At 38.7% G+C, this 25067-nt stretch overlaps 1 protein-coding gene across 1 annotated transcript in view; it reads right to left on the bottom strand.

The window, feature by feature from the left end:
• The window catches only part of LOC122972905 (cadherin-18), an 88950-nt gene that overhangs the window by 47956 nt on the left and 15927 nt on the right, over window positions 1-25067 (bottom strand). The window contains exons 2-3 of the mRNA XM_044340321.1: window positions 20509-21073; window positions 5344-5638 (exon numbers count right to left, since the gene is read on the bottom strand). Of these exons, the coding sequence (XP_044196256.1) occupies window positions 5344-5638; window positions 20509-20739 (526 nt within the window). The 5' untranslated portion in view covers window positions 20740-21073. The remainder of the gene's footprint in view (window positions 1-5343; window positions 5639-20508; window positions 21074-25067) is intronic.

The following is a 25067-nucleotide window of genomic DNA, read 5'->3' as shown; positions in this document are numbered from 1 at the left end:
TGTTGTTATCCTTTGGGAATTAAAGTAAATGAAACAAGTGAAACTCACTCCACTGTATCCCACCAGATATGAGTGATACAGGCCATAATGAACCGTGTACTCCACAGCATGCTTGGGCACTCTGAATCTCTATCAACCTTGCAGCGAAAATTGCACTGGGAATTATTTGGACTTAATCAATTCTGGGATTGCTTTGGAAGTTGAATCACTTCTAAATCATCTATCTAAGAAAAAAGCATTAGTTAGTACATAATTTAATTGATGAACTTTGAGTCATTCCGTGTTAATGGCTTAAGTAAAGAAAATCCTCATCTGTGACCTTTTGCATGATTCATATTTTTTTTGTACAATTCTGTTTAGGATGGTTAATAATATGATCACAAAATGGTGTGTATAAATGTCAGCAGCTTTTATGTTTCGTGTGGTAACTGTGGTAACAGAATTATTGCATATTCTGACCGATAATGCAGCCATTATGCACCACTAATCGACTGTTCAGTTTGCTTGCAATTTCTCACAAAGCACTTCAACTTAGGTGTGTTCAAGTACTGTGCTGTATGTTTGGAACTATTAAGGTGATGAGAGCGACATTAAAAAAGGTCTGACTCTACTCATTGAAGTGAACACTCAAGAGTCAGTATGCAACCGTTTGATGAAAAAACTTTGAAAAATCTGGTTCACTCATAGTACAGCTCTGCTTGAAATCTGGTTGTAAAGAGTTTTAAGGTCACAGCTCCCTTTTTCTTGTAATAGACTTCCAGGAGAGTAAAGACACTTTACAATACTACCAAAATTAGACTTTTGTAGTCTGTCTTATAGGGTGAACTCTCTCTGTTAGTGCTAACTTATAAAAACTGAAACGATTAATAAAAAGTATTTATGACTTTGCACAGGTCATCTGGGAGTTTTTGGACTCGTTACACTTAACCACCAAACCCCTTTTGGGTGTAGTGCCTTTAAATTAATTTAGTTATGGGACAGACATTATTTTAAAGAACAAAGTCTGTTTAAAGGTCTTGGGAAGTACTACACATTTGTGAAAAAAAAGTAGTATAAAGTCTTTTGTGGCTCCAGAGGGAGCTGCAAAACATTTTGACATTACATGAATATGAACACATAACATCAAGTGACATCACTTCAGGCAGTTTATCAGATGTTTTGCAGCTCCCTTAAAATGTAAGTGTTCATATTCATGTAACGCTCTATAGTCCTAAAAATCTGGAAAAAGTTATACATAATGCTGGTATGCCGCGGGCCAATAGTAAAGCAGAGATGATCTTGTATTATAAAATGGACTCTGAATTTCTCACAAAAATATTATGAAAATTGTACTTGGTTTAACATATCCTGATATACATTTCCCTTCAGAACCTACCTAGTTACATACTGTGTCCCATTTTACACTTAAAGTTTTAATCCATCTATCTCTACTGACCTCATTGGACTCATTGTCGCAACCACAAAACATATAGTAATACACTTTTAAAATATCAGGTTGGGTCTCTGAAACTTGATTACAACTAACAGGTACTTCATTCTTCCTCAGTCTGAGTCAAGGCTTTTGTGCCATTTGCTTCATCCCCACTTTCATTTGGTCAGGAAATGAAAAACTCCCATTTCATGAATCTGTGCCATAATGAAGCAGCAATTACTTAGCAAGATGTTGGATGAGACTTAATGGGTTGAAATAAGACGTCATCTTAAAGGTGCAGTGTATAGAATTCAGTGGCATCTAGCGGAACGGACTTTGCAGAAATGGAATATAATATCCATAAGTATGTTTTAATTAGTGTATAATCACCTGAAAATAAGAATAGTTGTGTTTTTGTTACCTTAGAATGAGCCCTTTTTATCTACACCATGTACCACCATGATGCACAGCCATGTTTCTACAGTAGCCCAGAACGGACAAACCAAACATTGGCTCTAGAGAGGACCTTTCGCAGCCACCATAGGTCTTACATACTTGGAATGGAGAGGTGAGGGGAGGTCTATTCAGTTAGTTGATATCTGCAACCTCACTGCTAGATGCCACTAAATTCTACAAACTGGACCTTTAATGGTATAAAATATGTCAATACATCTCTTGATGCAGATGTCAAATGTGGGTTTTCAGAGAGGCCTGACATGAAATCTGATTAGAATTTTGAAGGTAAAACAAAATGTACAAGTACATCTCATAAAACATGGGGTATATGGAGGAGTAAACCAACACTGATCAGTGTTTTACAATGGATCACAGCTTCTAATAGAAACCACATTTGAGAGACACAAATAAGGGAAAATAAATCAAAAGTACGTGTTCAGTCCTGTATGGAACCCTGAATTTCTATTTTGTTTTGTTTATTAAAGGTTTGACACTTACCCATGTGTGCAATTCTACTCAATTTTCCAACATTCATTTAATCATAACTGTTTATCTAAACAAACCACCACCTCTGCCTCCGAGTAGTGAAACCACTATTAAACAGTGATTTTCCCAGAAGTGATATGGTTGACAGGAAACACTGATATGGTTAACAACTCCATTTAGAGACATTTCAGCTGGGAGACATACAGTAGCAGGAAATTGATACTCCTTTCATCTAGCTTTCAAAAAATCTGATTTTACCATTGGATGGGAGGTATGAAACAGTAACATCGGACTATCTGGCACATGCCCAGCTAATCAATTTAGACAGGAAAAAAGAACATCGCAACCAATTAGCTGCCACACTCCCAGACAGCCCCTTCCTGCACTTGGGAGCGCCCATATTGACAAATGCTGGGGGATTAGTGCTCTGGAGTGTGAGGACAGTTGATTGTTACAGCCGATTTGACGCTGCAGACGCTGAACCGAAGAGGGATTACTTTAATGTACATGAGCAAAAGAGGGGGCGGGAAAAAAAAGGCTAATTATTTTCCCCTTCACAGTCCTTGATTTCCTCCCTTGGGTCATCAATGGCGATTGATTCTTTTTGTGCAACCGATGATGAAGTTTTCAGCGAACATTGAAACTTTAAAATGAGTAGTCTCGTTAGAACTAAACGAAGGATGCCAATACACAGATTAGTGACTCAAGTATATTTTCATTACCCTCTTGTGCATTCATTTAGAGTTAAAGATGATTTATGAAATAATCATAATCATTTAATGAAATCATATATTTATTTAATGAGCTATTATACTCATTACTCACTTAATGAGATAATATACTTATTTCTCTCTTATAGTAGCAACAACACCTTTATATACAGTACAAACCTAAAAATAAAATAGTCAATAGTGCGCCGGTAAACATTATTCCACACACAACGTGCCAGAACATACAGTGTAGCAGTCTCAGAAGAGATTAAGACATGTATTTGACACATCCGACTTAGAAACAAATACTGACTAGCAAAGTTGTATGTGTGTCAGGCCTGTCTGTTCATGAATATTCATGAATGCAACCAGGGAGATATTGACTGTTTATAAAGAGGGCGCCTACAGGTCTATTGGGGTTTGCATATTTAATCGGTTTTGCACATTTCCATCTTCTTGCTGCAAGAAACCGATGAAGCTGTTCACTCCCTCTTTGAGATATTTTCTAGTATTTCAACTTCTTCTGAGCGAGTGAAAGGATTATTTTAGACAGACAGATATAAATGGAATGTTTTCGACAAACTCTCAGCACCAGAAATTTGCTATCTTATAGTATATTTGAAGCAAAATTGCCCTGACAGCAGTTTGGCCACCATTTGGACAACCTACATATGTTTTGAAGGAGTGCTGTGAAATATTTGAGTACCATACTTTTGAGCTATTGTGCTGTGAGGCAGAATCCACTGGACTGAGAATAGGGTGGCTTTTGTTCACTTGAGCTAAAAACAGAACAGTAGAATAAAGAAATAAAAAATAGATGTTTGCCACATGATGCTGGGCATTGCGAAGAGCAACAGTCTCAGAGGAGGTGGATAGAGGCTTTTCATTCTTCCATGATGTGGAGGACTCCACAGTCTCGATGGCGGGGATTGCTGTGAAGGCACTATTGAGTGCTTTATAAAGACCTGCCCACCCGGGAAAGCATCACAATAACCAGAAAACAAAGATGGAAAAAGAGGACTCGGCTGGCTTACAGATGATCAAACATTCTGTAGAACATTATCAGAGAGAGGACAAACCAGAATGCTGCACAGGGTAACAACATGTTTGATGCAGGTCTTTATACTAATACCTCCTTTTAAAGCTTCTTAGAGCAGCACATGGTCATGAGTCTATTTGAAACATACACAGGATGTAAAGTCAAAGGTCTTGCCATAATAGGTTAGTCTTTACTGTGGGTATAAAATGGATTACAGACATGATGAATATTTCAAAGCAACAAAAATAAAAAATCAAGTTCAGTCAGTTTTTTCATAGGGGTGTAAAAGTACACAAAATTCATGGTTTGGTACAATTTCTGTACAGCAGAAAAAAACATTTTGGTCTTTTATTTTCAAAAATGTAAACATCCAACAATGGCTCACTGGCTGAAACTATTACAGTTTAGTTGTGCTGCAGTGGAAACTGTTGCTGAAATTGTGTAGTTGCTCTGCAGTGGAAAAAGAAAACCTCTCTGTTTCTTGCAAGGAGTCAGCACACCTGCTGACAGCTGTTTTACACTGATTTATGATCTAACTGTATATAAAGTAGTTGAAACTAGATTCACCTCCAGCAGCTACAACAGTAACATGCTGCTCTAACACTGATGCTTCAGTATTAATAATCTAATGATGTCATATATAATAACATATCACTCAGAGGGATGAAACCACTACTTCTACTGCAATACCTTTTAACTATATTTTCTCGCTCAGAAGTGGTTCTTACAACGTTCACAATCTGACCACGTCAGAAATGAAATGTTTTTATCGTTGTTCTGAACGGCTTCACTCAAAGGTGACAGTCAAAGAGAGGGGGGAGGGGGACGGGGAGATACGGTATCGTTTCGAGATAACGGAGCTTATTTTAATAATAGTGTTGCATTTGGTCAGTGTTACGGGTCTCTCGTTTGTCATTCTGACAGCAGCGACACTAAGGGGTAACCGGGGTAACCAGGCTTCCTCAGATAAGCCGGCTAGCATACATCCATGAGCACGCTACAGCTAAGTGGTGCACTGCCAAAACATTCCAGGTGGAACTCGTGCACTGGAATTATTAATTATCAATTAAACTATTTTGACAGTAATTGTTTGTGTCATGGAGCGTATTCTCTGTATGACTGCATGCTACAAACTGTATCGTCTTTACCGTGACAGTTCAGGGCGGGATTCAGACAAAGGTTTCTGCTGAATGTAAAGCACAATCATTTGAACGTCCAGTTTATTTTGTAGCACTACTCACCCACTTCTGACATCTCTGGCACCGTAGCTACAAAGGGTCCATCTGGAAATTTGGGTGCATTGTCATTGATGTCTTGCACTTTGATGATGAATTCCGACTTTGGTTCCAGTGCCTCCTCTGTGTTGCGGTCCAAGGCCTGTGCATGCAGGACATAATGTGTTTTCCTTTCCCGATCCAGGCTCTTAGCGGCATGAATATCTCCTGTCACTTCGTCGATGAGAAATATAGTCCCAGCTCCCTCCCCGCTCAGAATGTACCTGACGGATCCATCGCCTTTATCTGAGTTTGAGTGAAGCTGCAAGGGAAACCAGACAGAGGGTGTGAATACAAAGAAGAGAATGTTGCCAAAATCACTTCTTGGGGCAGTTTTTCGATTCACGTGTTCAAAATATGATTTGTGGTTGTAAAAGTTACAATGGTCACAGTGCACTGCTGTACAATGGCTGCAAGATAAATGCATGAAGAAGCACTTTTACTGTTATGTCAGAAAGTTAATCATACATTTTGGTGAATGGTTAATTGCTTTCGAGGAAAAAACACCAGACTTTAGATGGTTCCAGCTTCTCAAATATGAAGATTTGATAGAGAAAATAATCATTGGATTAATCAACAAAATAATGGCAATAATGCTAAAAAAAATAAGAGGTATGGATCTGTTCTGTATAAGAATAAACTGTAATTCAAATCTGCTACACTTCCATACAATCTGTACGGTACTATGGCCATTTACTGTAAAAACATCTGCGCTTTACATAGCAGTAACCATTACTGCACTGCATATTGGCCCTCTGCCCATGTTTCTGCTGAAGAATACCCCCATCATCTAACTCAGACATCACATTGTTCTCAGGCTTGACTGCACCTGAGCATTGCTAAAAGACATGCATCTTCAGAGATTAAGGGTTTGGGAGAAATCCTTACAAGACTGTTAAAGATGGAAGAATACTGCCTCTTTCCTAACAGGAGAGAAAGGAATAAGGGAAAGCCAAGCCACTTGTTCAGCCATAATTGATACCAAGAGGATTAAGACTTTCATGCCAATTGCTCAGCTGGGTTGCAGTTTTAAACTTCATAACTATATTTTACAATACCACTGAATTTCCAAACCAGGGCACCATGGTATCATCAATTAAACTATTTCATTTTCATCCATGAATAAAACATGTTATGAAACATAGATTTTTTTTTTCCTTGAGGAAAATCTCATAGCTGAACAGAACAGAACAGAACAATCCACTTTCATTGAGCATTGAAAATGCTTTACATAATGGCGGTCCTGGTGGTATTATTGTATTTTGTATTTGTAGATGCACAACAGTGAGGTGTAAACCCAACCTTTGAATTCCAAAGCACACCTCAGTCTAGTCTCAAACAAGATTTATGCAAGTCTTTGGAGAACATAAGATACACATTCTTGCAGTGAATAAATAATTCATGCTGTGTTTGTATGGAGATAATATGTTACTCTTTCTCCCATTATAATCTATACAGAGTCAGGAGAAGCCTGGATATTATAAAAAACCTGTTTGCAAAGTACCAAAATGTAGAGGGGGAGACGACAACAACAAAATCATGTAAAAACGGCATAAAAAGGGACTAGCTTTGACATGATAAACCATAATTACAACCTCTACTACAAACGCGGGTCATTTTCTGTTGAACGCCAATTAGCAGCATTGGTCAGATAAAAGAGAGTAGCCCTCAGCACTTTAATATGTTGAGTTTTCAAAACAACACGGAGCTCCACAGAGGTAAAATCACCTGCGCCTGAACTGCAGGTGCATCAGTCAAAAAACATAATAAAATAAAAACAATATTTCAAGTTGAGTTGTTATATTAAAATTATGACAAACAAAGACAGATAGGAACAGCAGACTCAGGTTGAGACTAATCAACAGGGATATGACTCAGTTACTACTGTTGTAGTGATTTGGGTAAGTGCAACTTTCATTTTTCAAATGAAAAATCAAATGTGCTGATTATGTTGTACAGTACAACGATGCTAGATGCAATAAATCGCTTTTAGAAGTTGTAATAAACTCTAAAAGCCTTACTGATGGTTCTTGTTTCTGAGCCTTGGACGAGAGTTGAGTATTTTACATGTAACATCTAAAATTTCTAAATAGGGCTGACTATTTAGGAATTAGATGTGCATGTCTAAGCAAAGAGTACTATGTAATTCCTGCATTGTCTTTGATTGGGAACAGTGCTGATACATCTGATCAGGTCTGGGTGATATAAACGATACAAAACACTGATCGCAACAGAAAATGTCCTCTGTAAGAAAATTAGAAACATCAACATATTGTTAAGTTTTGTCAGTGCTTGACAACAGTACAACCCATTAAATCACAGGAACAAAGCTTTTTCTAACCAATCATTTCCCGAAATAAACACAGGACAGTTGGTTGAGTTAGCTAAAAACACTACTCGCTATTGTGTGGTAACAAAAGTCGGACAGTTATGTGGGAGAGATGAGCTCTCCCTCTGAGGAAACCTTTTTGTATCGGCACAGAGAATGACAGCTCGACAGTCACAATAACTTTAAAAACGCTGTAGTGAAAATGCAGCAAGTCAAACACGGAACAGATTAGTGATGTATGTATGTCATCTAAGCTGGAAACATGTGCTAGCAAGGACAGAAAATGCCACATATCACCTGAAGCATTACCACCCAATAAAGCATACAGAGTGCAAGTCTCACACACCAGCAATTAGACCTATCCCCTGGAATAAGCAGCAAGGCTCTCAGAGAAACACCCTTAAGCAACAAACTAACATTACTGTTTGCTTCATGTTGTGTTGTTTTTTTTTAATGATAAAAGACATGGTGCCAATAGTATCTTTGAAGGAATAATGTTAACTAATAAACAAATAACTGATTTAAGGATTCCTGGCTGTAAACATGTTGCAAAGCAGGAATCATTGAGATTGAAGATTACCCATTTAAAGAGATTATCTGTTTGAAGCACTTTGTTCTTTTTCAGGTTCTGAATCTACTACTTGTGAATTTGATATCGTGGTACGTAGCATATTATCTCATACATTAAAAATCATTGAGATAAACAATTTTGCCATATCACACGGCCCTACATCTGATGATACATAATGATTTACATATGTTATCCGGCAAAGCTTGCAAAAAAATAACTGGTCAGCTGCAATGATCTTGCTGTAAACACATCTGACTGATGCAGTCACTGAACTGGGACACAGCTCGAGTGTTTTGGAGTACAGACTACAGCTGAAAACAAGACACTCCACTTTCATAGTAACCTAAATTTAGAAACAATTTATTATCATGCTGTTCAGTTTTATTTAGAGCATTAAACACCGCAGCCATTATGAACCAAACCACATTGTACATATTTTTCCTATCTGTTTGTTGCATAATTGATTACTATATCAGCTAATTCTCCACTTGACATCCATTAGATATCTCTTGCTGGGAGATATGACATAACTGGAAAGCCTGTATAGCTAAAAAAACAAAACTCAATGAATGTGCTTGAGTTGCATCACTGACCATGAAGCCCAGCTCTGACCAGCTGTCTTTTCTAATCACTTTGTACAACGACGGAAATACAAATCAATAATTAAAAAAAAGCAAAAGACTTCAACATTATTTGTGCTAAAAATGCTCAAACATACATAGAGACGAGTTATTTAACAAGTTGAACAGCTGAGGTCCTCAGGCCACATCTAATCAAAACCTGGACTAGCAAATAAATTACTAATTAGAAAGCTGCTGTTGATTGCAGGCCTGACTCTTGATGAGAGCTGACTGTCCTTTCCGTGGTAAATATCATGCTTGTAATTAGATAAGGAGTCAAAGATCCTGTTGAATCAGGTAATTAATCAGTTGCTAGATTGTAGTAATGTGAAACACTATCTCCAAAGCGAGGACCAAAATGTGTTTACACATCAATGACAGTGTAGACAAGTTCTCTGTTGACACGGTTTGACACCACTCTGCGGTCTCTAAATTTTTAATGTAGCGAAAGACATTTAGAAAAACTAGATTCATGCGCTCGCTGTAGTTCGATAATCAATTCCTACCTAAAGATATGATCATTGAAATGCAGAGAATCAAGAGTTATTACATAAAAAAATAGTCCACCTCTATTCTGTTCAGCTGCACTCTACAACTCCAGCTCATAAATGTAATTTCGCCTCCAGTCAAAGTACTAATTTAGCCATTGACTTCTTTTGCAGAAGCCAATAAATCATGCTCGGCAGAGTGTGAACCAATGATGCATATGGCGACTACTGCCTTCCAAAATCTATGGGTGATAAAAGTGTCAACAGGTTGCGGGCCATTACACAAACATCACGGGGCTGAAAGTACAGCAGTGTACGGCCAGCTGAGAGTTAAAAATATGAGGATATTGAACATTCAAATACAAAAAAAAAAGGGTTAGGGTTATTGAGAAATAAGCCTGATTAAATGCTTTTTTTCAGGTGTTTTCAGTTATGAGGTCTTGGTTGGTTTTAAAATGATCTTAATCTCACTTAATATCACTGTCTTGGTCATTTGTGAATATATTTTATATATATTTTTTGGGTATTTTGGGTGACTGATATGGTTTCAAATGGGAAAAAAAAGGTAAATGCATCCACCGGTCAGTTCGCTCAAGACAGTCAAGTCATTTCCAAAAATCTGAATCAACTGCAGCCTTTAGGAGCAGGAAAAGAAAACAAAATATGAAAACTTATATCGATAGATATTATGCAGATGTATCTACCGGCTGTAAATGAACTGCACACAACTTGTTCATGTTAACTAACCATCTGTGACTGCTTGACGCCAAAGGAAACCAAAGAGATTAGAAGAAGTAAGTTGTGTCCAACTTTTTCTGGTCAAAATACCCCCTCAACTATTTATTTTTTCAAATCTTTCCCTTCTCAGTCAAAGCATATTTTCTGTCACATGATTTCAAAATAGAGGGGCCTCTACTGCATTCAGCGTCAGCGGTGGGATATTTTATTTATACCTCATTAATTTTGATCACACAGAAAATTTCATGAGTACCCGCCTTAATGTAATTAGCGTCAATTTTGTTAAACCACAGAGCGGGCTTGATGTGAGCTTAACATACATCAGCTATATGTGTGGCAAGCCAGTGTAGAGGCGAGGATAGCTGCAATGTCCAGTCCATGCAGTAAATAATGAATGGAAATGTATGAAAATCTCTGATCAGTAATGCCTGGGGAGGCATTGTGAGAAAGGGGAAATTATGACCTCCGCAACCTTGTTGTTTTGTCATCTCCCCACAAAGACTTAGAAGAATCCTTTTCCTCCACAGGGCATCAAAACAAGGGATTGTGTTTATCTCTCTGTCTCTATGGGTGACTTTATTAAAGACTAGTGGAATAGATGACTGGCATGTGGCTGGCGGCTGGCAGCTGGCAATGCATTTCTGAGGAGTTTAAAGAGATCAACGAAGTCTGGGGCTCTAAAGTCGCTGGTGAAAACACTTCAATCTCTGGGAGAACCTCACTTATAATTTCATCATATGCCCGGAGGAGCAACCTGAGAGAAAGTGCATCTTCTTTTGTTAACAAGCTAGATGTTTTCACTGTTTGCTCTCTGTATACTCATTGTCAAGAGGAGCCTTAAAGTGTTTGTGTTCACAAGCTAATTGGTGCTCACAGACAAAACGGTTTACCTTTGGCTCTGTCGTACCACTTGTCAGGTGTCTAAGTCTGACAGAAATCCACCTCTAGAGTGTCATTTCTGCAACATTAAATAGTATTGTTACTGGTGTAATGATGCTGGATAATATAATAAACTTAATGGGTCTCAAACGTAATCAAACTAAAGCTGTAACTTCTGATTACAGTTGTTCAGTCACACATTTAGTCCGCTAGAGTCGATGACAAATGAAAAGTCACAAATCACGACTAACAAGAGCACAGTGTGCAAATTACACTGATGAATAACAGAGAAAATGTGGTGCTGTAAGCAGTAAATATTGGTATTGATCAAATATGTAAGCAATTAATTTTGTTTCTTGATTATCAGCTAATCATTTCCCCTCAGAACAGATACAAATGTAACAAGCTGACAGATGTATTGTAAATTATTACATTAACCAGCCTTTCTTAGCATCACCATTACTGTTTTAATTGACTTAATAACAACAAAAACATCATAATAACCAGATGCATTATTCCTCCTACTCTAAGAAGCTGATGCGTTATTAGTTAAGACTATCCTCAATAGAAAACTATGCACTATTGATAAAGCAATAATAACTAGGCAATACAGCTGGATGATACAATCTAATATCAAAACCATGATAAATTGACAGGTTTTATATAATAATAATAACAAATAATGTCAGTACATGTCATATATTTTACTGTGGACTTCTGGACTGGCATTTTGGCTTTCTGGATTGGTTGAACATCTGTTTATAACATTGGTCTGTTTAGCTATACTATATTTAATTATTTAATTCAGACTTTATTCATCAAAATTTGGGTTAGTAAGAGATTGAAAATGTCAGTAATTTGATACCTTTGGTTGATAATCGAGGCCTGCTGGATAATGAAATATGATCTGCAACTGCATTTCTTTCTTTCTTTCTTCCAGCCTGACCAAAGGAATGTTTCATTGTTTGCGTTAAAGTTATCACGTCATCCAGCAGCTATTTACTCCACCATTTGTGTCTGTTTTAAGAAGGATCTCTTACAAACACTTATTAGCACAAACTTTTATGGAATGAACGGCCAAAGGGCGGCGCTTAAAGTGTGTAACTTGTGCAAAAACTCTCTCTATTTCTGTGAAAACAGAACAGCATGCACCATTGCAGCATTCAGTCTCAGTTTAGACGTTACCAACACGCCAATTATTCTATTCCTGCCAATTCTTCTGCTGAATAAATATAGAGCTGACTGGCCACATGGTGCTGCGATAATCAGCCAAAATGCTTAGAAGTGGCAGCAATTCAAACAGACATAAATCATTTCCCATTTCAGGTAGAGTCAAGAAAATGAAATTCATCTCCTTATATCAACGAACTTCAATGGAGCTTGGGGAATATCAACTTTTTGGAAAAAGGTGTACATGACATGTAACACAGTTTTAATAATTACATAGCGCCGCTGGAGGACACGCTCTATTGAGTGCTATCCAGATACATTATTAATTGCTACACAGCTTGACCTTCATCCATTTTGCTCTTCTACCTATTTTCTCCTCTTCACTGGCTTTGTCCTTTTCATTTTACAGATCCTGATAATGTATGTGCCTGGTTGAATTGCATTATTGGTAAATGCCCTTTGTAATGGCCTGGCCGTATTCAACGCACAAGATCCACATAATGTATGTGCCTCGCTATCCTTGTTTGCTCTCCGGTTGTGTATGAGGATGTTGGTTTACCGCTGTTATGTCCACTTATCATGAGCTGTGTTTGAAAGGAGGTAAACAAGGAGAATATCTCTCTATCTGTGGCAGAAAATGAGCAAGTTCAACATAAAACTGTGGATGTGACAATTACAAGAAATCACAGTATCACATTTTATACCAGAGGGAGGACATGAAATATGCCAAAATACAACCACAGAGGCTACATTTTAGCTGATTGATCCCACGCTGATTTATAGTCGATCTTCCAGCAAGTTGCAATTTCACTGAGACATCAACTTCATGACATATCTAAATGGGCCTACAGGCTACAGGCACAAATGTAAAACTGTGTTTTCTACGTTGTGATTTCAAAACTCTTGTAATCAGACAAACGCTGGACAAACAGTACAGCGACATTTACCTCACGTTGGTTGCGAGTGATTCGTTAAAACCGCACGGCTTCGATGTTGAAAGCAGAAACCTCGCTGATGCAGAATTGGGAGTTGAAGGTGGGAGTCAGGGTACGGAGCATTTATTCCATCAACAATGTGCATGGTGGGGTGGGGGGTGATGAAGGGGGAGGAGGGACGGAGGGGAAATGAGTAGGCTACGTGCCCTAGCTGATGATCAGTGCCTTGGCTTCATATTTGCAATTAGCGAAGGGGGGTGGGTTCGTTTTTGATTAAATCTCGGCTCTTATACTTCACTCAAGAGGACTTAATCACTTTTTATGTGGGCGTGCTTGATTGTCTGATTATCACCACATTTTGACCATGCTCCCTCCCAATCAACTCCTCTGAACGGCCCCCTTCTCTTCGATTGATTTGTAACAGTCACAGTAAACCCTGATGATGGAGCGCACCACTAATGACCATACATCAAGAGACAGTGATGAGGGGCGTGCTGAAGACGTGCCGTCGATGCACATCGTGGAGATCCGCCCTAATAGTTGTCCTCTATTTTGACATCTGCTAGGAGAAACAGAATGAATCGTTGTCTTCCCAGCAGGATGGTTGGCTTCTTGATGTACAGTAATGAGATTATTAAGAGTCTCGGAAGCAACTCTGACACTCATTTAATGGCTCTGCCTCTAACTGCTGTTAAAATTTGATATTTGAATGAGACAGAACTGGTCAGCACATCAGCTTTAGGAAACATGAAGTTTCTGCCTTGTTTTCTGACAGCGAGTGAAGGCGAATGGTTTTAGTCTCAAGTGTGTAAATGGTGCTAATATGTTTGAACGTCTCAGCCTGTGGACAGAGGAATGCACTTTGGAAATTATACATGCCTGCACAGACAGCAGACATGAGCTTCGAGTGTTATTTTCTGCATTTGCTGAATCAATGGAAGTGGAAGAACTCAATTCACTTGGTTTTCTTTAGGGTTTTTTTTTTTTTTTCATCTTTTTAGTCTATGAAAGTGTGACCATATCAAGGACACAGCATTAAAGATACATTTCTATCCCTGACTGCATAATGATGAGCCTTTCCAAACAAAGACTGTTGAACTTAACTCCTTATAAAACTGGTGAGGGAAAAAAAAAATCAATCAATCTCTTTTTCACAGAAAACTGAATGTACACTTGAAAAACTGACTCAATGAAACTACTCTTATATAATCAGTAATTATTTAAAGCTACGCTAATCTTAAAACTTTTTAAGGTAGTGAAATTGTGATTCCAACTTCTTCAATGTGAGAATTCACTTCTTTTCTGTGTTTTATATCATTGTAAATTGAATATCTAAAGGTTTTGGGGACTGTCGGTTGAACACGTCAAGCAAATCTGAAGACGTCAGCTTGAGGTCCGGGAAACTGTGATGGGCTTTTTCACACAATCGATTCATTTGCTCATCAAAACTAATATTTAAAAGCTTAATCGATGATGAAAAACAAATCTTAAGTTGCAGACACGCATGTACTTCCACACCCATGTGTGCACGTTTCAGTTAAATAAAAATATCTCAGTGTCTAACACAGTAAATATGTTATTCCTGCCATTTCCAGAATGTCTCTCTTTCCATCAACGCCATGTAACAACACTAGCTGTGAAATGTTCCTTGTTATTTCATATAACACTTCACTGGTTAAACACTGAAAACATTCCAATCTACATACACTTGTTTCCTGCATGACAAAGCGTGGGTGAAAAGCAATTTTATGTAAAAACCTCACTTCACTTTTTTTTTTCTTTTTTTTTCCATTCCCACTGTTGAGCTATTACTGTACATACAAGACAGTTGCCTGATTCTGTCACAGCACAATCCATTTTTAGATGTATGAATAAAACATTTAGGCACCTTTCTTAGAGGTTGCCACTTTGCTCTGCAAATAAACACAGGATAAAACAAGGGGTATTCCTCCTAGTTTGGGTTGAAGTTCCCGTTCTGTCAAATCTAACATTATTTACTGCATATTTTAGCAGCAGCTAGACACCAAATGATGGTACAACTCAAGGTTTTCTGACCAAGGATTGAGGGTTTGTGCAGCTTTTTATCCAAAAGCTGCACAACATCCTCCAACTAAGTTACAGCAGACATTTCACTGCAGTTCATATTCATTCAGGGTTTGGGGATTTGCATCGTCTTCTAAAAATTACCATCCAGTCTGTAACCTGCCTGACTACTTCAAAGCGCCATGCTGAGCTGATTGACACGAAGACATTCACACCTCCCTTTGGAGGAGTAGGTTGTCTCCTGTCTCATATCTAGAGAAGCCCTGTCCCCTACCAAGCATTTGCGTCTCACTCATGCACAAAGCTGTCATTTCCCAAATGCATCAGCCCCCCTAGAAAGGTGTCATTGGGGATTACGGCATACCTCAGGGGGATTAAAAATGTTCTTGACAGGCTGGCCGCTTCACTTATTCCCAGAAGTCGCTCTGTGCTATCCTTTATGTGAGAACGTTAGTAAAAAAAGTACACATAACATTTCCAGCTGCCAAGGCCAAGTGAAACATAGCGGTATGTATGTGTTATGTTTGACCTTGCAGATTTCTTAGCATACGGGTGCTTTTTATATTGACCGTGCAATAATTAGAATTCCATTTCTGTTTGCACTATTTATCACATACCTTATCGTTTAATGCCTATTTCAAAACTTGACATATTTTTTGATGAAATCAATTATCGACAAAGAAAGTGTTGGCAATTCCCTGTAGTAGATCTGCTCATTTGCTGCTTGCTAATGTCCAGAGTTTTTAATCAAGCAAAGGGAGGAAGAAAAAAAAAACAAAAAAAAAAAATAATAATACAGAGCAGTACGTGCCGAGTGCATTAATCCTCCCCCTCCTCCTCCTCCTCCTCCTCCTCCCCCGTCTTTGTCTAATTAAGGGTCATTCTGTCTCCTGGCCACATTAGGACACTGCACACCAGTCCCAACCCACATAATTAAATGTTTTTTGTGCTAACCATCTGGAGACCTCATCTCTTTAAACACGCATGTCAAATTGATTCCTTAATAATGTTTATGTTTCTTCTCAGTGGTTTATTATCATCCAGGATTAGCTGTTTATGTTTGTTTTGCTTTCATCAGCAGCACTCACCAGACACACACATATATGCATACGCATGCACACACACACACACATAGAGAGAACAACAACACCCTAAAGGTAGGAGTACAGCTAGCAATCAGCCAGCAAACCAAACAATCATAAACTTCAAAGCAGTGGATGAATTTAATGTTAGAGTAACCACGTCTTCATGCCGTTAGTGCATCGACAAACTGACGCTTTGAATGTGCAGCAAATATCTCTGCTATCATATTGTCTGATTCTCAGGACACGACGCTTCATAAATGCTGAGGGATTGTTTTTGTTGGCTGTGGGATTTTATGGTTCATTCATGCATCAAATAATATTAGCAAATACATGTTTCACCAACAAATAACCTTTTTTTTCTCTGCTTTGTCAGGCTAGTAAGGACATTTGTGATTAAAACCCCAGGTTTATTCAATAAACAGACTTTTGAGGTGGAAAGTGATATTTACTCTTGCTGTTCTTTTTCCCCTCACGCCCTTTTTTTCGAAGCATGTCATCCCTATTTTCTTTCTTTTTCCCTTCAAATCATACAGTTGTTGAAATACAGACATATGTGCAGTCAGAGGAGCGTTCTGCCTTTCTCATTCTCTTTCTCTCGGAGTGCAGTTGAGGGGATTAGTCTGTGCCTGAGTGCCTAGAATAATGATCACTGCAGCGGAGAAACACATTTTCACATTTCAGGAGATAAGGGCAGGCAATCTGCAAGCAGAGGACTTAACCAGCTCCCTGTGGCTTATTGTGGAGCTAACAGAAAAGTCGCCACCAACCGCCAACAACCGAGCTGCACTGTACCCTCAGCAAGAAGAACACCCACTACTATTACTACTATTACTACTACCCTACACGTCCCCCTCCGCCTCCCCCTTGACCTGCAGCCCCATCACTGCCAAGAACACTGTGTCACAACAGCCTGACTATCAAACTGCTCTAAGTGTAAACTCATGTCAGTCTTGTCGGCATCACTGCTAGACTAAACAAACAGTATTCAACATGTACTGTAAATACATCACATCTAATTGCTGTTCCCCAACAGCCCATTGTGTCCCTACACTCTGTCACTACAACCATTAAAGCGGCGCTACTTAATGTAAGATCACTATCGAATACGTCTCTCCTAATCAGTCACCTGATTATTAGTCATAAATTATCATGTTCCTTACTGAAATTTAGCTTGATTTGAATCACAGAGCGGCTCTCCTTACTGAGTCAGCACCCTTGAATTTTAAATTCATTTATGCTCCAAGAGTTGATAAGACAGGAGGAGTAGTAGCTGTTATTTTTTCAGATTTATTTCAATGTAGGCAGGTATCATTTGGAGACTTTTCATTGTTTGAATATCTTGCTGCTGTATTGAAATGTTCCCCTCGTGTTTTACTCCTGACTGTACACAGACTGCCATGCATATTCTAGTAGTTTCTTTGATGAGTTTGCTGAACTACTGTCCATAATCTCTATGGAATATGACTGTCTGTCTATATCAGGAGATTTGAACATCCATGTTGGCAACCCCAATAATAACGATGCCAAAGAAGTAAACAACTTACTTGACACCTTTGGACTGTCTCAACATGAATCCAGGCCCACCCACAACCAAGGGCATACCTCGGATTTATTTATCACAAGGGGTTTTAAATCATCATTTGTTGCGGCTATTGATGTTGCTCTGACTGATCATCTTTGCATTTTCTTTGAAATGTTTATTACTCCTGACATTCATTTTAGATTGAAAACTAGTGCACTGTTTGCAGAAACTATTTCTACTACCTCAGCCTCTGTTAATGATCTCTTAATTAAGTTCAATTCAATAATTGTGAATGTTTTTGATGTCATTGCTCCTGTAAGGGTGATATCAACTTCTGATAAGAGTAGAAATGGAGAAATGCTGCAACTGTAAAAATCCAGAAAAAAAAGTGCCGGAAAAGAGAGACTTCATTCCTACAATCTAGATCGGAAAAGTGCTAGACAATCGTTCTTCTCTGATATCATCAACAAAAACATTAATAATGCACGCACTCTGTTCACCACTGTTAGGCTGACCAGCAACCCCAGCACAAATAGCTCCTGAACTCCTATCTGCCGATAAATGCAATGAGTTTGCCTCCTTATTTAGGGATAAAATTCAAAACATTAGACAAACTATCAATAGCTCCATGTCAAACAAAAATGTGTCACCACTACATCGGTATAAAAGTAACTTGATAAACATGACCCAGTTTAATGCCATTGACTACAGAACTCTTGAGGAAACTGTACAACATCTTAAGCCTTCAACATGCTGCCTTGACACTCTGCCAATGAGCTTCCTTAAAAATGTCTATAGCTGCTTGGCTACAGACTTACAGCCTACAGACTGCAAATAGTTAACAGCTCTCTCCTATCAGGCATTTTTCCAAAGGCCTCAAAAACTGCAGTTATTAAGCCTCTACTAAAAAAGAGTAGCCTGGACGCTTCTGTAATTAGCAACTACAGACCCATATCAATTCATAGATAAAATAATCGAGAAAGTTGCAAAGTTAACAACCTTTTAACCTCAAATAGTATCTGAGATGAATTCCAATCAGGTTTTCGACCCTGTCACAGCGCCGAAAATGTTCTTATTAAGGTTCTAAATGACATTTGCATGAACATAATCCAACACAATCCTTGTGTTACTGGATATTAGGGCTGCTTTTGACACTGTTGAACATTCAATACTATTAGACAGACTGGAAAACTGAATTGGACTTTCTGGCATGGTCTTAGATTGGTTCAGGTCATATCTGCAAGAAAGGGACTATTTTGTTTCCATTGGTAACTACAAATCTGAGCGAACTAGCATGATGTGTGGGGTACCTCAAGGTTCAATTCTGGGGCCTCTTTTATTCATTATTACCTCTACATGCTCCCACTAGGCCTCATTATGTATAAGACTATCAAATCTAAATTTTAACACCCACATAAAGTCAATAACAAAACTGGTCTATTATCATCTTAAAAATATAGCAAGAATCAAAGGATAAATGTCCAAACAAGACCTTGAAAAACGAATTCATGTTTTTATTTCTAGTAGGTTAGACTACTGTAACAGTCTTTTTTCAGGCCTTCCCAAAAAAGCACAGAGGAAGCTACAGCTCATTCAGAATGCTGCTGCTGGAGTTCTGACAAAAACAAAGAAAGCTGAACTTATTATACCAGTTCTCAGGTCCCTGCATTGGTAATGCATTGATGTGCTATAGAATTGAATTCAAAATACTACTTGTCAAAAATAACTTGCCTATAAATCACTTAATGGTTTCGGGCCAAAATACATCTCAGACTTTCTTCCATCCTATATACCCAATAGACTTCTTCATCAGGGACCAGGCTGATAACTGTTCCTAGGCCTAAAATGAAACATGGTGAAGCCTCATTAAGCTATTATGCTACACATAACTGCCCCAACTCTGGCTACTTCTAAAAACAGGTTAAAGACTTTATGTTCACCTCTTCCTTTAATTGTTGCTAATAAATGCACTGACTCATAGCTGCACACTGACTTTTATTCTTTTTTATGTCTTTCACACATTGTTTTTATCTTTTCATCTTTCTATGCTAGCTCATTTTTATCTATTTTATGTAAAGCACTTTGAATCGCCTCTGTGCATGAAATGTGCTATACAAATAAAATTGCCTTGCCTATGTTTTTTTCACTGTGAGAGACATCAAGCTCTCTGAAATGACACTAAAATTACATTCATAAAATTCTCTTAACTATGAAGCACACTGGTTTACTCTATCCCCATTGCACTACTGCCCAATTTCTTACTGTGGTGGTTCATTTCCCAACAAGAGATCAAATCCAGATTCATTTCCCACCGAGAGACCAAATCTAATGTTTCAGTTCAAAGACAGCTTCATGTCGAGGTCTATTCTCACTTTCAAACTTAATCCAGTCTTGCGTAGCTGGCTTCCCAGAGTGGTAGACATGCTGTGAGGCACCCCTTAATCACAGAGAATAAAACATTTTTTGGACATTATCATGAGAGAAATTCCGCCGGACATTGTAGTGATGGAAAAAAACACACATCTTCACAAATGAACCTGAATTTCCCCATCAGAAGTATGTACAATGCTGATGTGGCAATCGGCCTCAATAGAACAGCTTGCTACTGCTATAACCCATTTCTCAATAAACAAGAGGAGACACAAAATGCTAAGTAAGCTGTTCAAAAGCAAGTTCCCCGGGATCAAAAGATTCTTTTTTTTTTTTTTTTTTTTTTTTTTTTACAGTTGCAGTCAGTTCAATGAAATCCTACCTTTCCCACATACTGCGCATCTGGTCCCATGTGTTCTTCTAAAACAAAGAATTGGTTCCAGATCCAGCCACGCTTAGGCCTGTGGTGCACCTCCGTCTCCCCGTTGGCCAGTTTGGTCTGGTTCTTGGAGGGCACTTTGGCGGGGACATGGTGGCTCGCCCCATAGCACCTCTGGATGAAGCAGAGGCAGACCAGAAAGGGACAGATACAGGAGGTGGTGGATATCCTCATGGTGGCGCACGTGTCTGTAAAATTATCCCTGTGTTCCAAGGTGGCAAGCTCCTCCCACCACCGCCGCCACAGCCGCCACCACTAGCCACCGCTGCAGGTCCGTGAAGTAGTCCAGGCAAACGAGGAATCTAAATCCAGACTATGGAAACAGTGGTCCCGGTAAATCCTCTAAGGTTCATGGCCCAAAGCCGAAGGTTTAATAAAAAAAAAAAAAGAGCCAGATACATTTACATTATGGAATTTCTCAGGCTGTGAGACGTTGTGTAAATGAACGTGAACTTCTGGGTAGTTCTACTAAGAGCAGAGGTTAATCCCGGAAGCCATTCTGGATTTCCTGGGAAAGAGAAGAGAGGAAACAGAAACAGAGATTAATTTGATGGATATTAGAAGCTAAATGTCCACTAATTCCCTCCAATTAAATTGCGACTCATAAATCCTTACAGATGAGGACATGCACTTCAAACTGGTTGACTGTGATAAAGTACAAAGAGGCAACAAGAAATCTCTGTTCGGTATTCAGGACATTTTTGCAATTATGCAAATGATACAAACAAGTTTAGACTTGAGGAGTTACATTGCTGTTAAAAGGTTGTCCATGCCTATAAGGTCAGAGTGTGGTTGGTGACTGATACTGCCCTGTGAGGTCAGAGTCATGTATCAGAGCAGTGCAGCACTGGCTGTGCTGCCAAAGGAGTTGGCTTTATTAAAAAAATACCTAAATAAAAGGTTTGATTTGGGTGTTTTAACATGGCCGGGGCATGCTGCGAGGCTTAGTGTGTGCCTCAGCATGGTGAATAATAAGTGTGGAAGGAAGAAATACATTTCCTATGATAAGGACAGACATCAAGCCACTCAAATGTAAGGCATGGGGTGATTTTTAGAAGGCAGTGGAATGGAAACGACAGAAGGAAACTGTTTTTTCAATCAAAATTACATATTGAAGATGGCATCGAATTGGTAGAAATAACAGCAAGCGCTGTTGAACCCCTAAGTTAGTGAGCATTTCAGATCAAGCTTCCAAGTCCTGCGGTCAGAAGAATGTGCACTACACCTGCATGTGCAACTCAGTGGTCTCTAAAGAGAAGCTGTTATGGAGAATCATCTTGTTTTAAGGTGGATTTTAAAGTAAAATGTGTTATTTAAGTGTTGCTGAAGCATGAAGCTGGCACTCCCCACTGCTCACCAATTTGTTTTTCTATGCTATGAAACTGCACGCAGAGTATGCCAAGTGTCCTTGGGAATAGATCCCAACAAATACATTGATTTCATCTGGCAATTTCATACAGATAAATCTGTATAAGCATTAAAAATGAAAGTAATGGAAACCGAAAGACGTGCTTGAGCTATTTTATTAGCAGTGTCGCGACTATATAGTTTGTCCTCTGTTGGCAACACACTGATCACCGGGAGTTACTTGAAAGCCTCACACAACTCACAGAGCAGAACGGAGTCTGCATTTGTGAGTCTGTTAGGTGTCTTTGTGGCAAGGTGCTTATTTGCGTGTGAAATACATGATTTGAATTATCATAAACCTTGCCCTTTCATTTGACCTTTTTGTATAAAGTGAATAAGCCTGACATCAGTCGTGCCAGCTTATTTAGTCAACCACTACAGTCAGTCACCTAGTCTCATACAGCACACTCAACAGCACAGTAGTTGAGTGTTGTAAAGCCTGTAGACAACCTTCAATTTACCTTTATTTATTAAACAGTCAGTGAGACAGTTCTAATGAATAAATGAGCCTAAATGGTAAATGACCCTATCATTTTCACCCATGTCAGTGTAATGCTGACAGCCGCTATAAAAAAAATTGCACATGCTTGCAGTTTATCTGTTGTTGTTAAATTAGTTCCCTAGTTTGTAACAGCACTAGAAAATGCCACGGCTTGTCAGTAGAGTGGAATATAGCTGAGGGTTGTAAAGTGTCATTCTGCCTAACTGACGTAATGGTAAATGCTGTATATTCATGTCTTGCATGTCAGTGTGTGCAGTTTCAGTGGGTGCATTGGATTCATACATGTCTGATTTTCACTGTAGATATTATACCGGAAGTTTAAAAGAAATACACATGTGCCACGCTATCCATCCCTTTCAGACAGACATGAAGAGACTATTGACTATTCTCAACTGTATGACCGAGGGCGCTGACTCACATCTCTGAAAACAATAAATTGACCACAATTGAAAACTAAATGGTTAATTTCTTGCATGAAAAAGCAAACTGCTTTTGCTGAAATGGCTTCTAGTGAAACTGAACAACTTTTGGTAAAATATGTCATTAATGCACTTCACAGACATAATCAGCAATTTCAGTAGTTGAAAACCAACTACCTGTGTTTACAAGTGAAGCTAGAGTGATTCATGTGAAAAGTGTAAGTCAAAACTACAAAAAAAGTAAAAAAGTTCCACCTTTTTCCATAAATGATAATTAATAACAAAAGAACAACCACAGTCTCAAATACTATTTGACTTACAGCAGGAGAGTTGGTCCAACATTCAAAATGCTACAGTAGAATAGCAGCTTCGTGGGGATTATAATGAGGACAAACACATGTATTTGATATTTAATAGGATATAGGAGCTGACAGACTTCAAAGGCTGCTGCTCTCTATCTCATACAATGCATGTGACAACATAAGAGAGAAAAGCTAAAACGAGACATTAATGCAACTTACGACTGTCACATACTTTGAAGGATAATCACCGCATTATTTTTTATAAATATAAATATTTTACATATATATGGATTAAGATGTGCTTAGAACCCCTGACTAATCCCCATGTTTCAAGTATCTCTACATTCAAATTATGCAGCTCAACTATAGAAGTTGGTGATGTTGACTAAGTGCGGTGGTTGTAATGTGTAATACCTACTGCCAGCCACGCCACCGAAAGGGAGGGCAAAGTCTGTTCCACATCCACTTGGATTAAACCAGCAGAGGATAAATATTCAGCCACACACTAAACATGTGTAATCTGGGACAAGATTCTCATCTGCATAGGTAGAGCGACGCCCAAATCCTGCTTCCCCTGCACTCTTTCTGTAACTGCACAGACGACTACACAGTCAAAGCATCAGTGAGACAATCGTGGTACCTGAGTGAGTCAGACTCTGTGTCAGAATGAGAATATCTTTTCCAGTGGTTTCACTTTCGCCTCCTGGGGCTCTCTTCAATCAGTCTCCTAATTGTCTGATTATCATGCTGATTCTAAGCAAAATACATTTCAGGGAGCCATGAAATCAACAGCATCTGGCTCTGTCAATGGAAATAATTTCCCCCTTTTATGATGATGATATTGTTTTGAGCAGCCTTCTGCCCGTGGCGTGTTTATATACAGTATGTGCAGCACTTAACAGGATGGGTTATGCATAGTGGCAGCCAAGGAGATTTTGGCAAGATGCATGCAAAAGTGGCGACATTTACATGCACATGCAAGTCAGTTTTGATTGATTTGTAAATGTAATGATTTGATTTGAATATGAAGTTTAAATTAGGACCAATCTGCTAAAGATGCTTGTTGTAATCATATGTTAATTTTAAATATTCTGTTTTCTTATTCTCAGTGAATCTCAATGAATTTATCCTACTAACAAGTGTATAAAAAACTATTTAAAACACATCACTGAGCCACGTCATCGCACTGGGTGACATGTTCCTTCATTACCATGCATGTGTGCAATATAATTTATTTTGAGTCAATCCCATATACATTTAACATGATGCGCCAGATGGTTCATTTCACAGAACCATCTGAGAAGTTGTCCTTGGAAACTGTTTGGGAAAAGAGCAGGCACTTTCAAAAAATACTTGGCAGGTGACTGGATGAACCATCTGTCTATCACCGTCTATCACGTCTGTCTATCAAGGGGCTATCGCTTCTCGCTGTCATCACACCTAAATCGTAGCTGCCAGTAGTTCTAGGATGCTGGTTAGTACGAACCACTGGTGGTTCAGCCACAAGCGCATAACTCGAAGCCTAGATGGATTACTAGATGGTAAACATACACTGTCCTGCTGCCTTAAATACTCACTACAGTATTGAATGTGTATTAATCCACCACAGAAAATAGTCCCCAACAAATGCACTATTTATTCCTGTTTGGGTAAGGTTTGTTAAAAACTACAGTGCCCAGCTTGGGGCTGAGTGTTACAGACAAGAGTGAGGAAGTTATAAAATACTGAGAGACACTTGAAAGAATTGTTGGTTTTTGTCTTTTTGTGGGACTTGTTTGAAGAAAAGACACATCTTTTCACTTTTTTGATTCACCATGTGTGTGAAGACTCATACTAGGGCTGAAATGATAAGTTGTTTGATCAATGAGTCGA

Source organism: Thunnus albacares, chromosome 21, assembly GCF_914725855.1.
Source record: "Thunnus albacares chromosome 21, fThuAlb1.1, whole genome shotgun sequence".
In the NCBI taxonomy this organism is placed as follows: domain Eukaryota; kingdom Metazoa; phylum Chordata; class Actinopteri; order Scombriformes; family Scombridae; genus Thunnus; species Thunnus albacares.
This window is presented reverse-complemented; position numbering and strand designations above follow the sequence as displayed.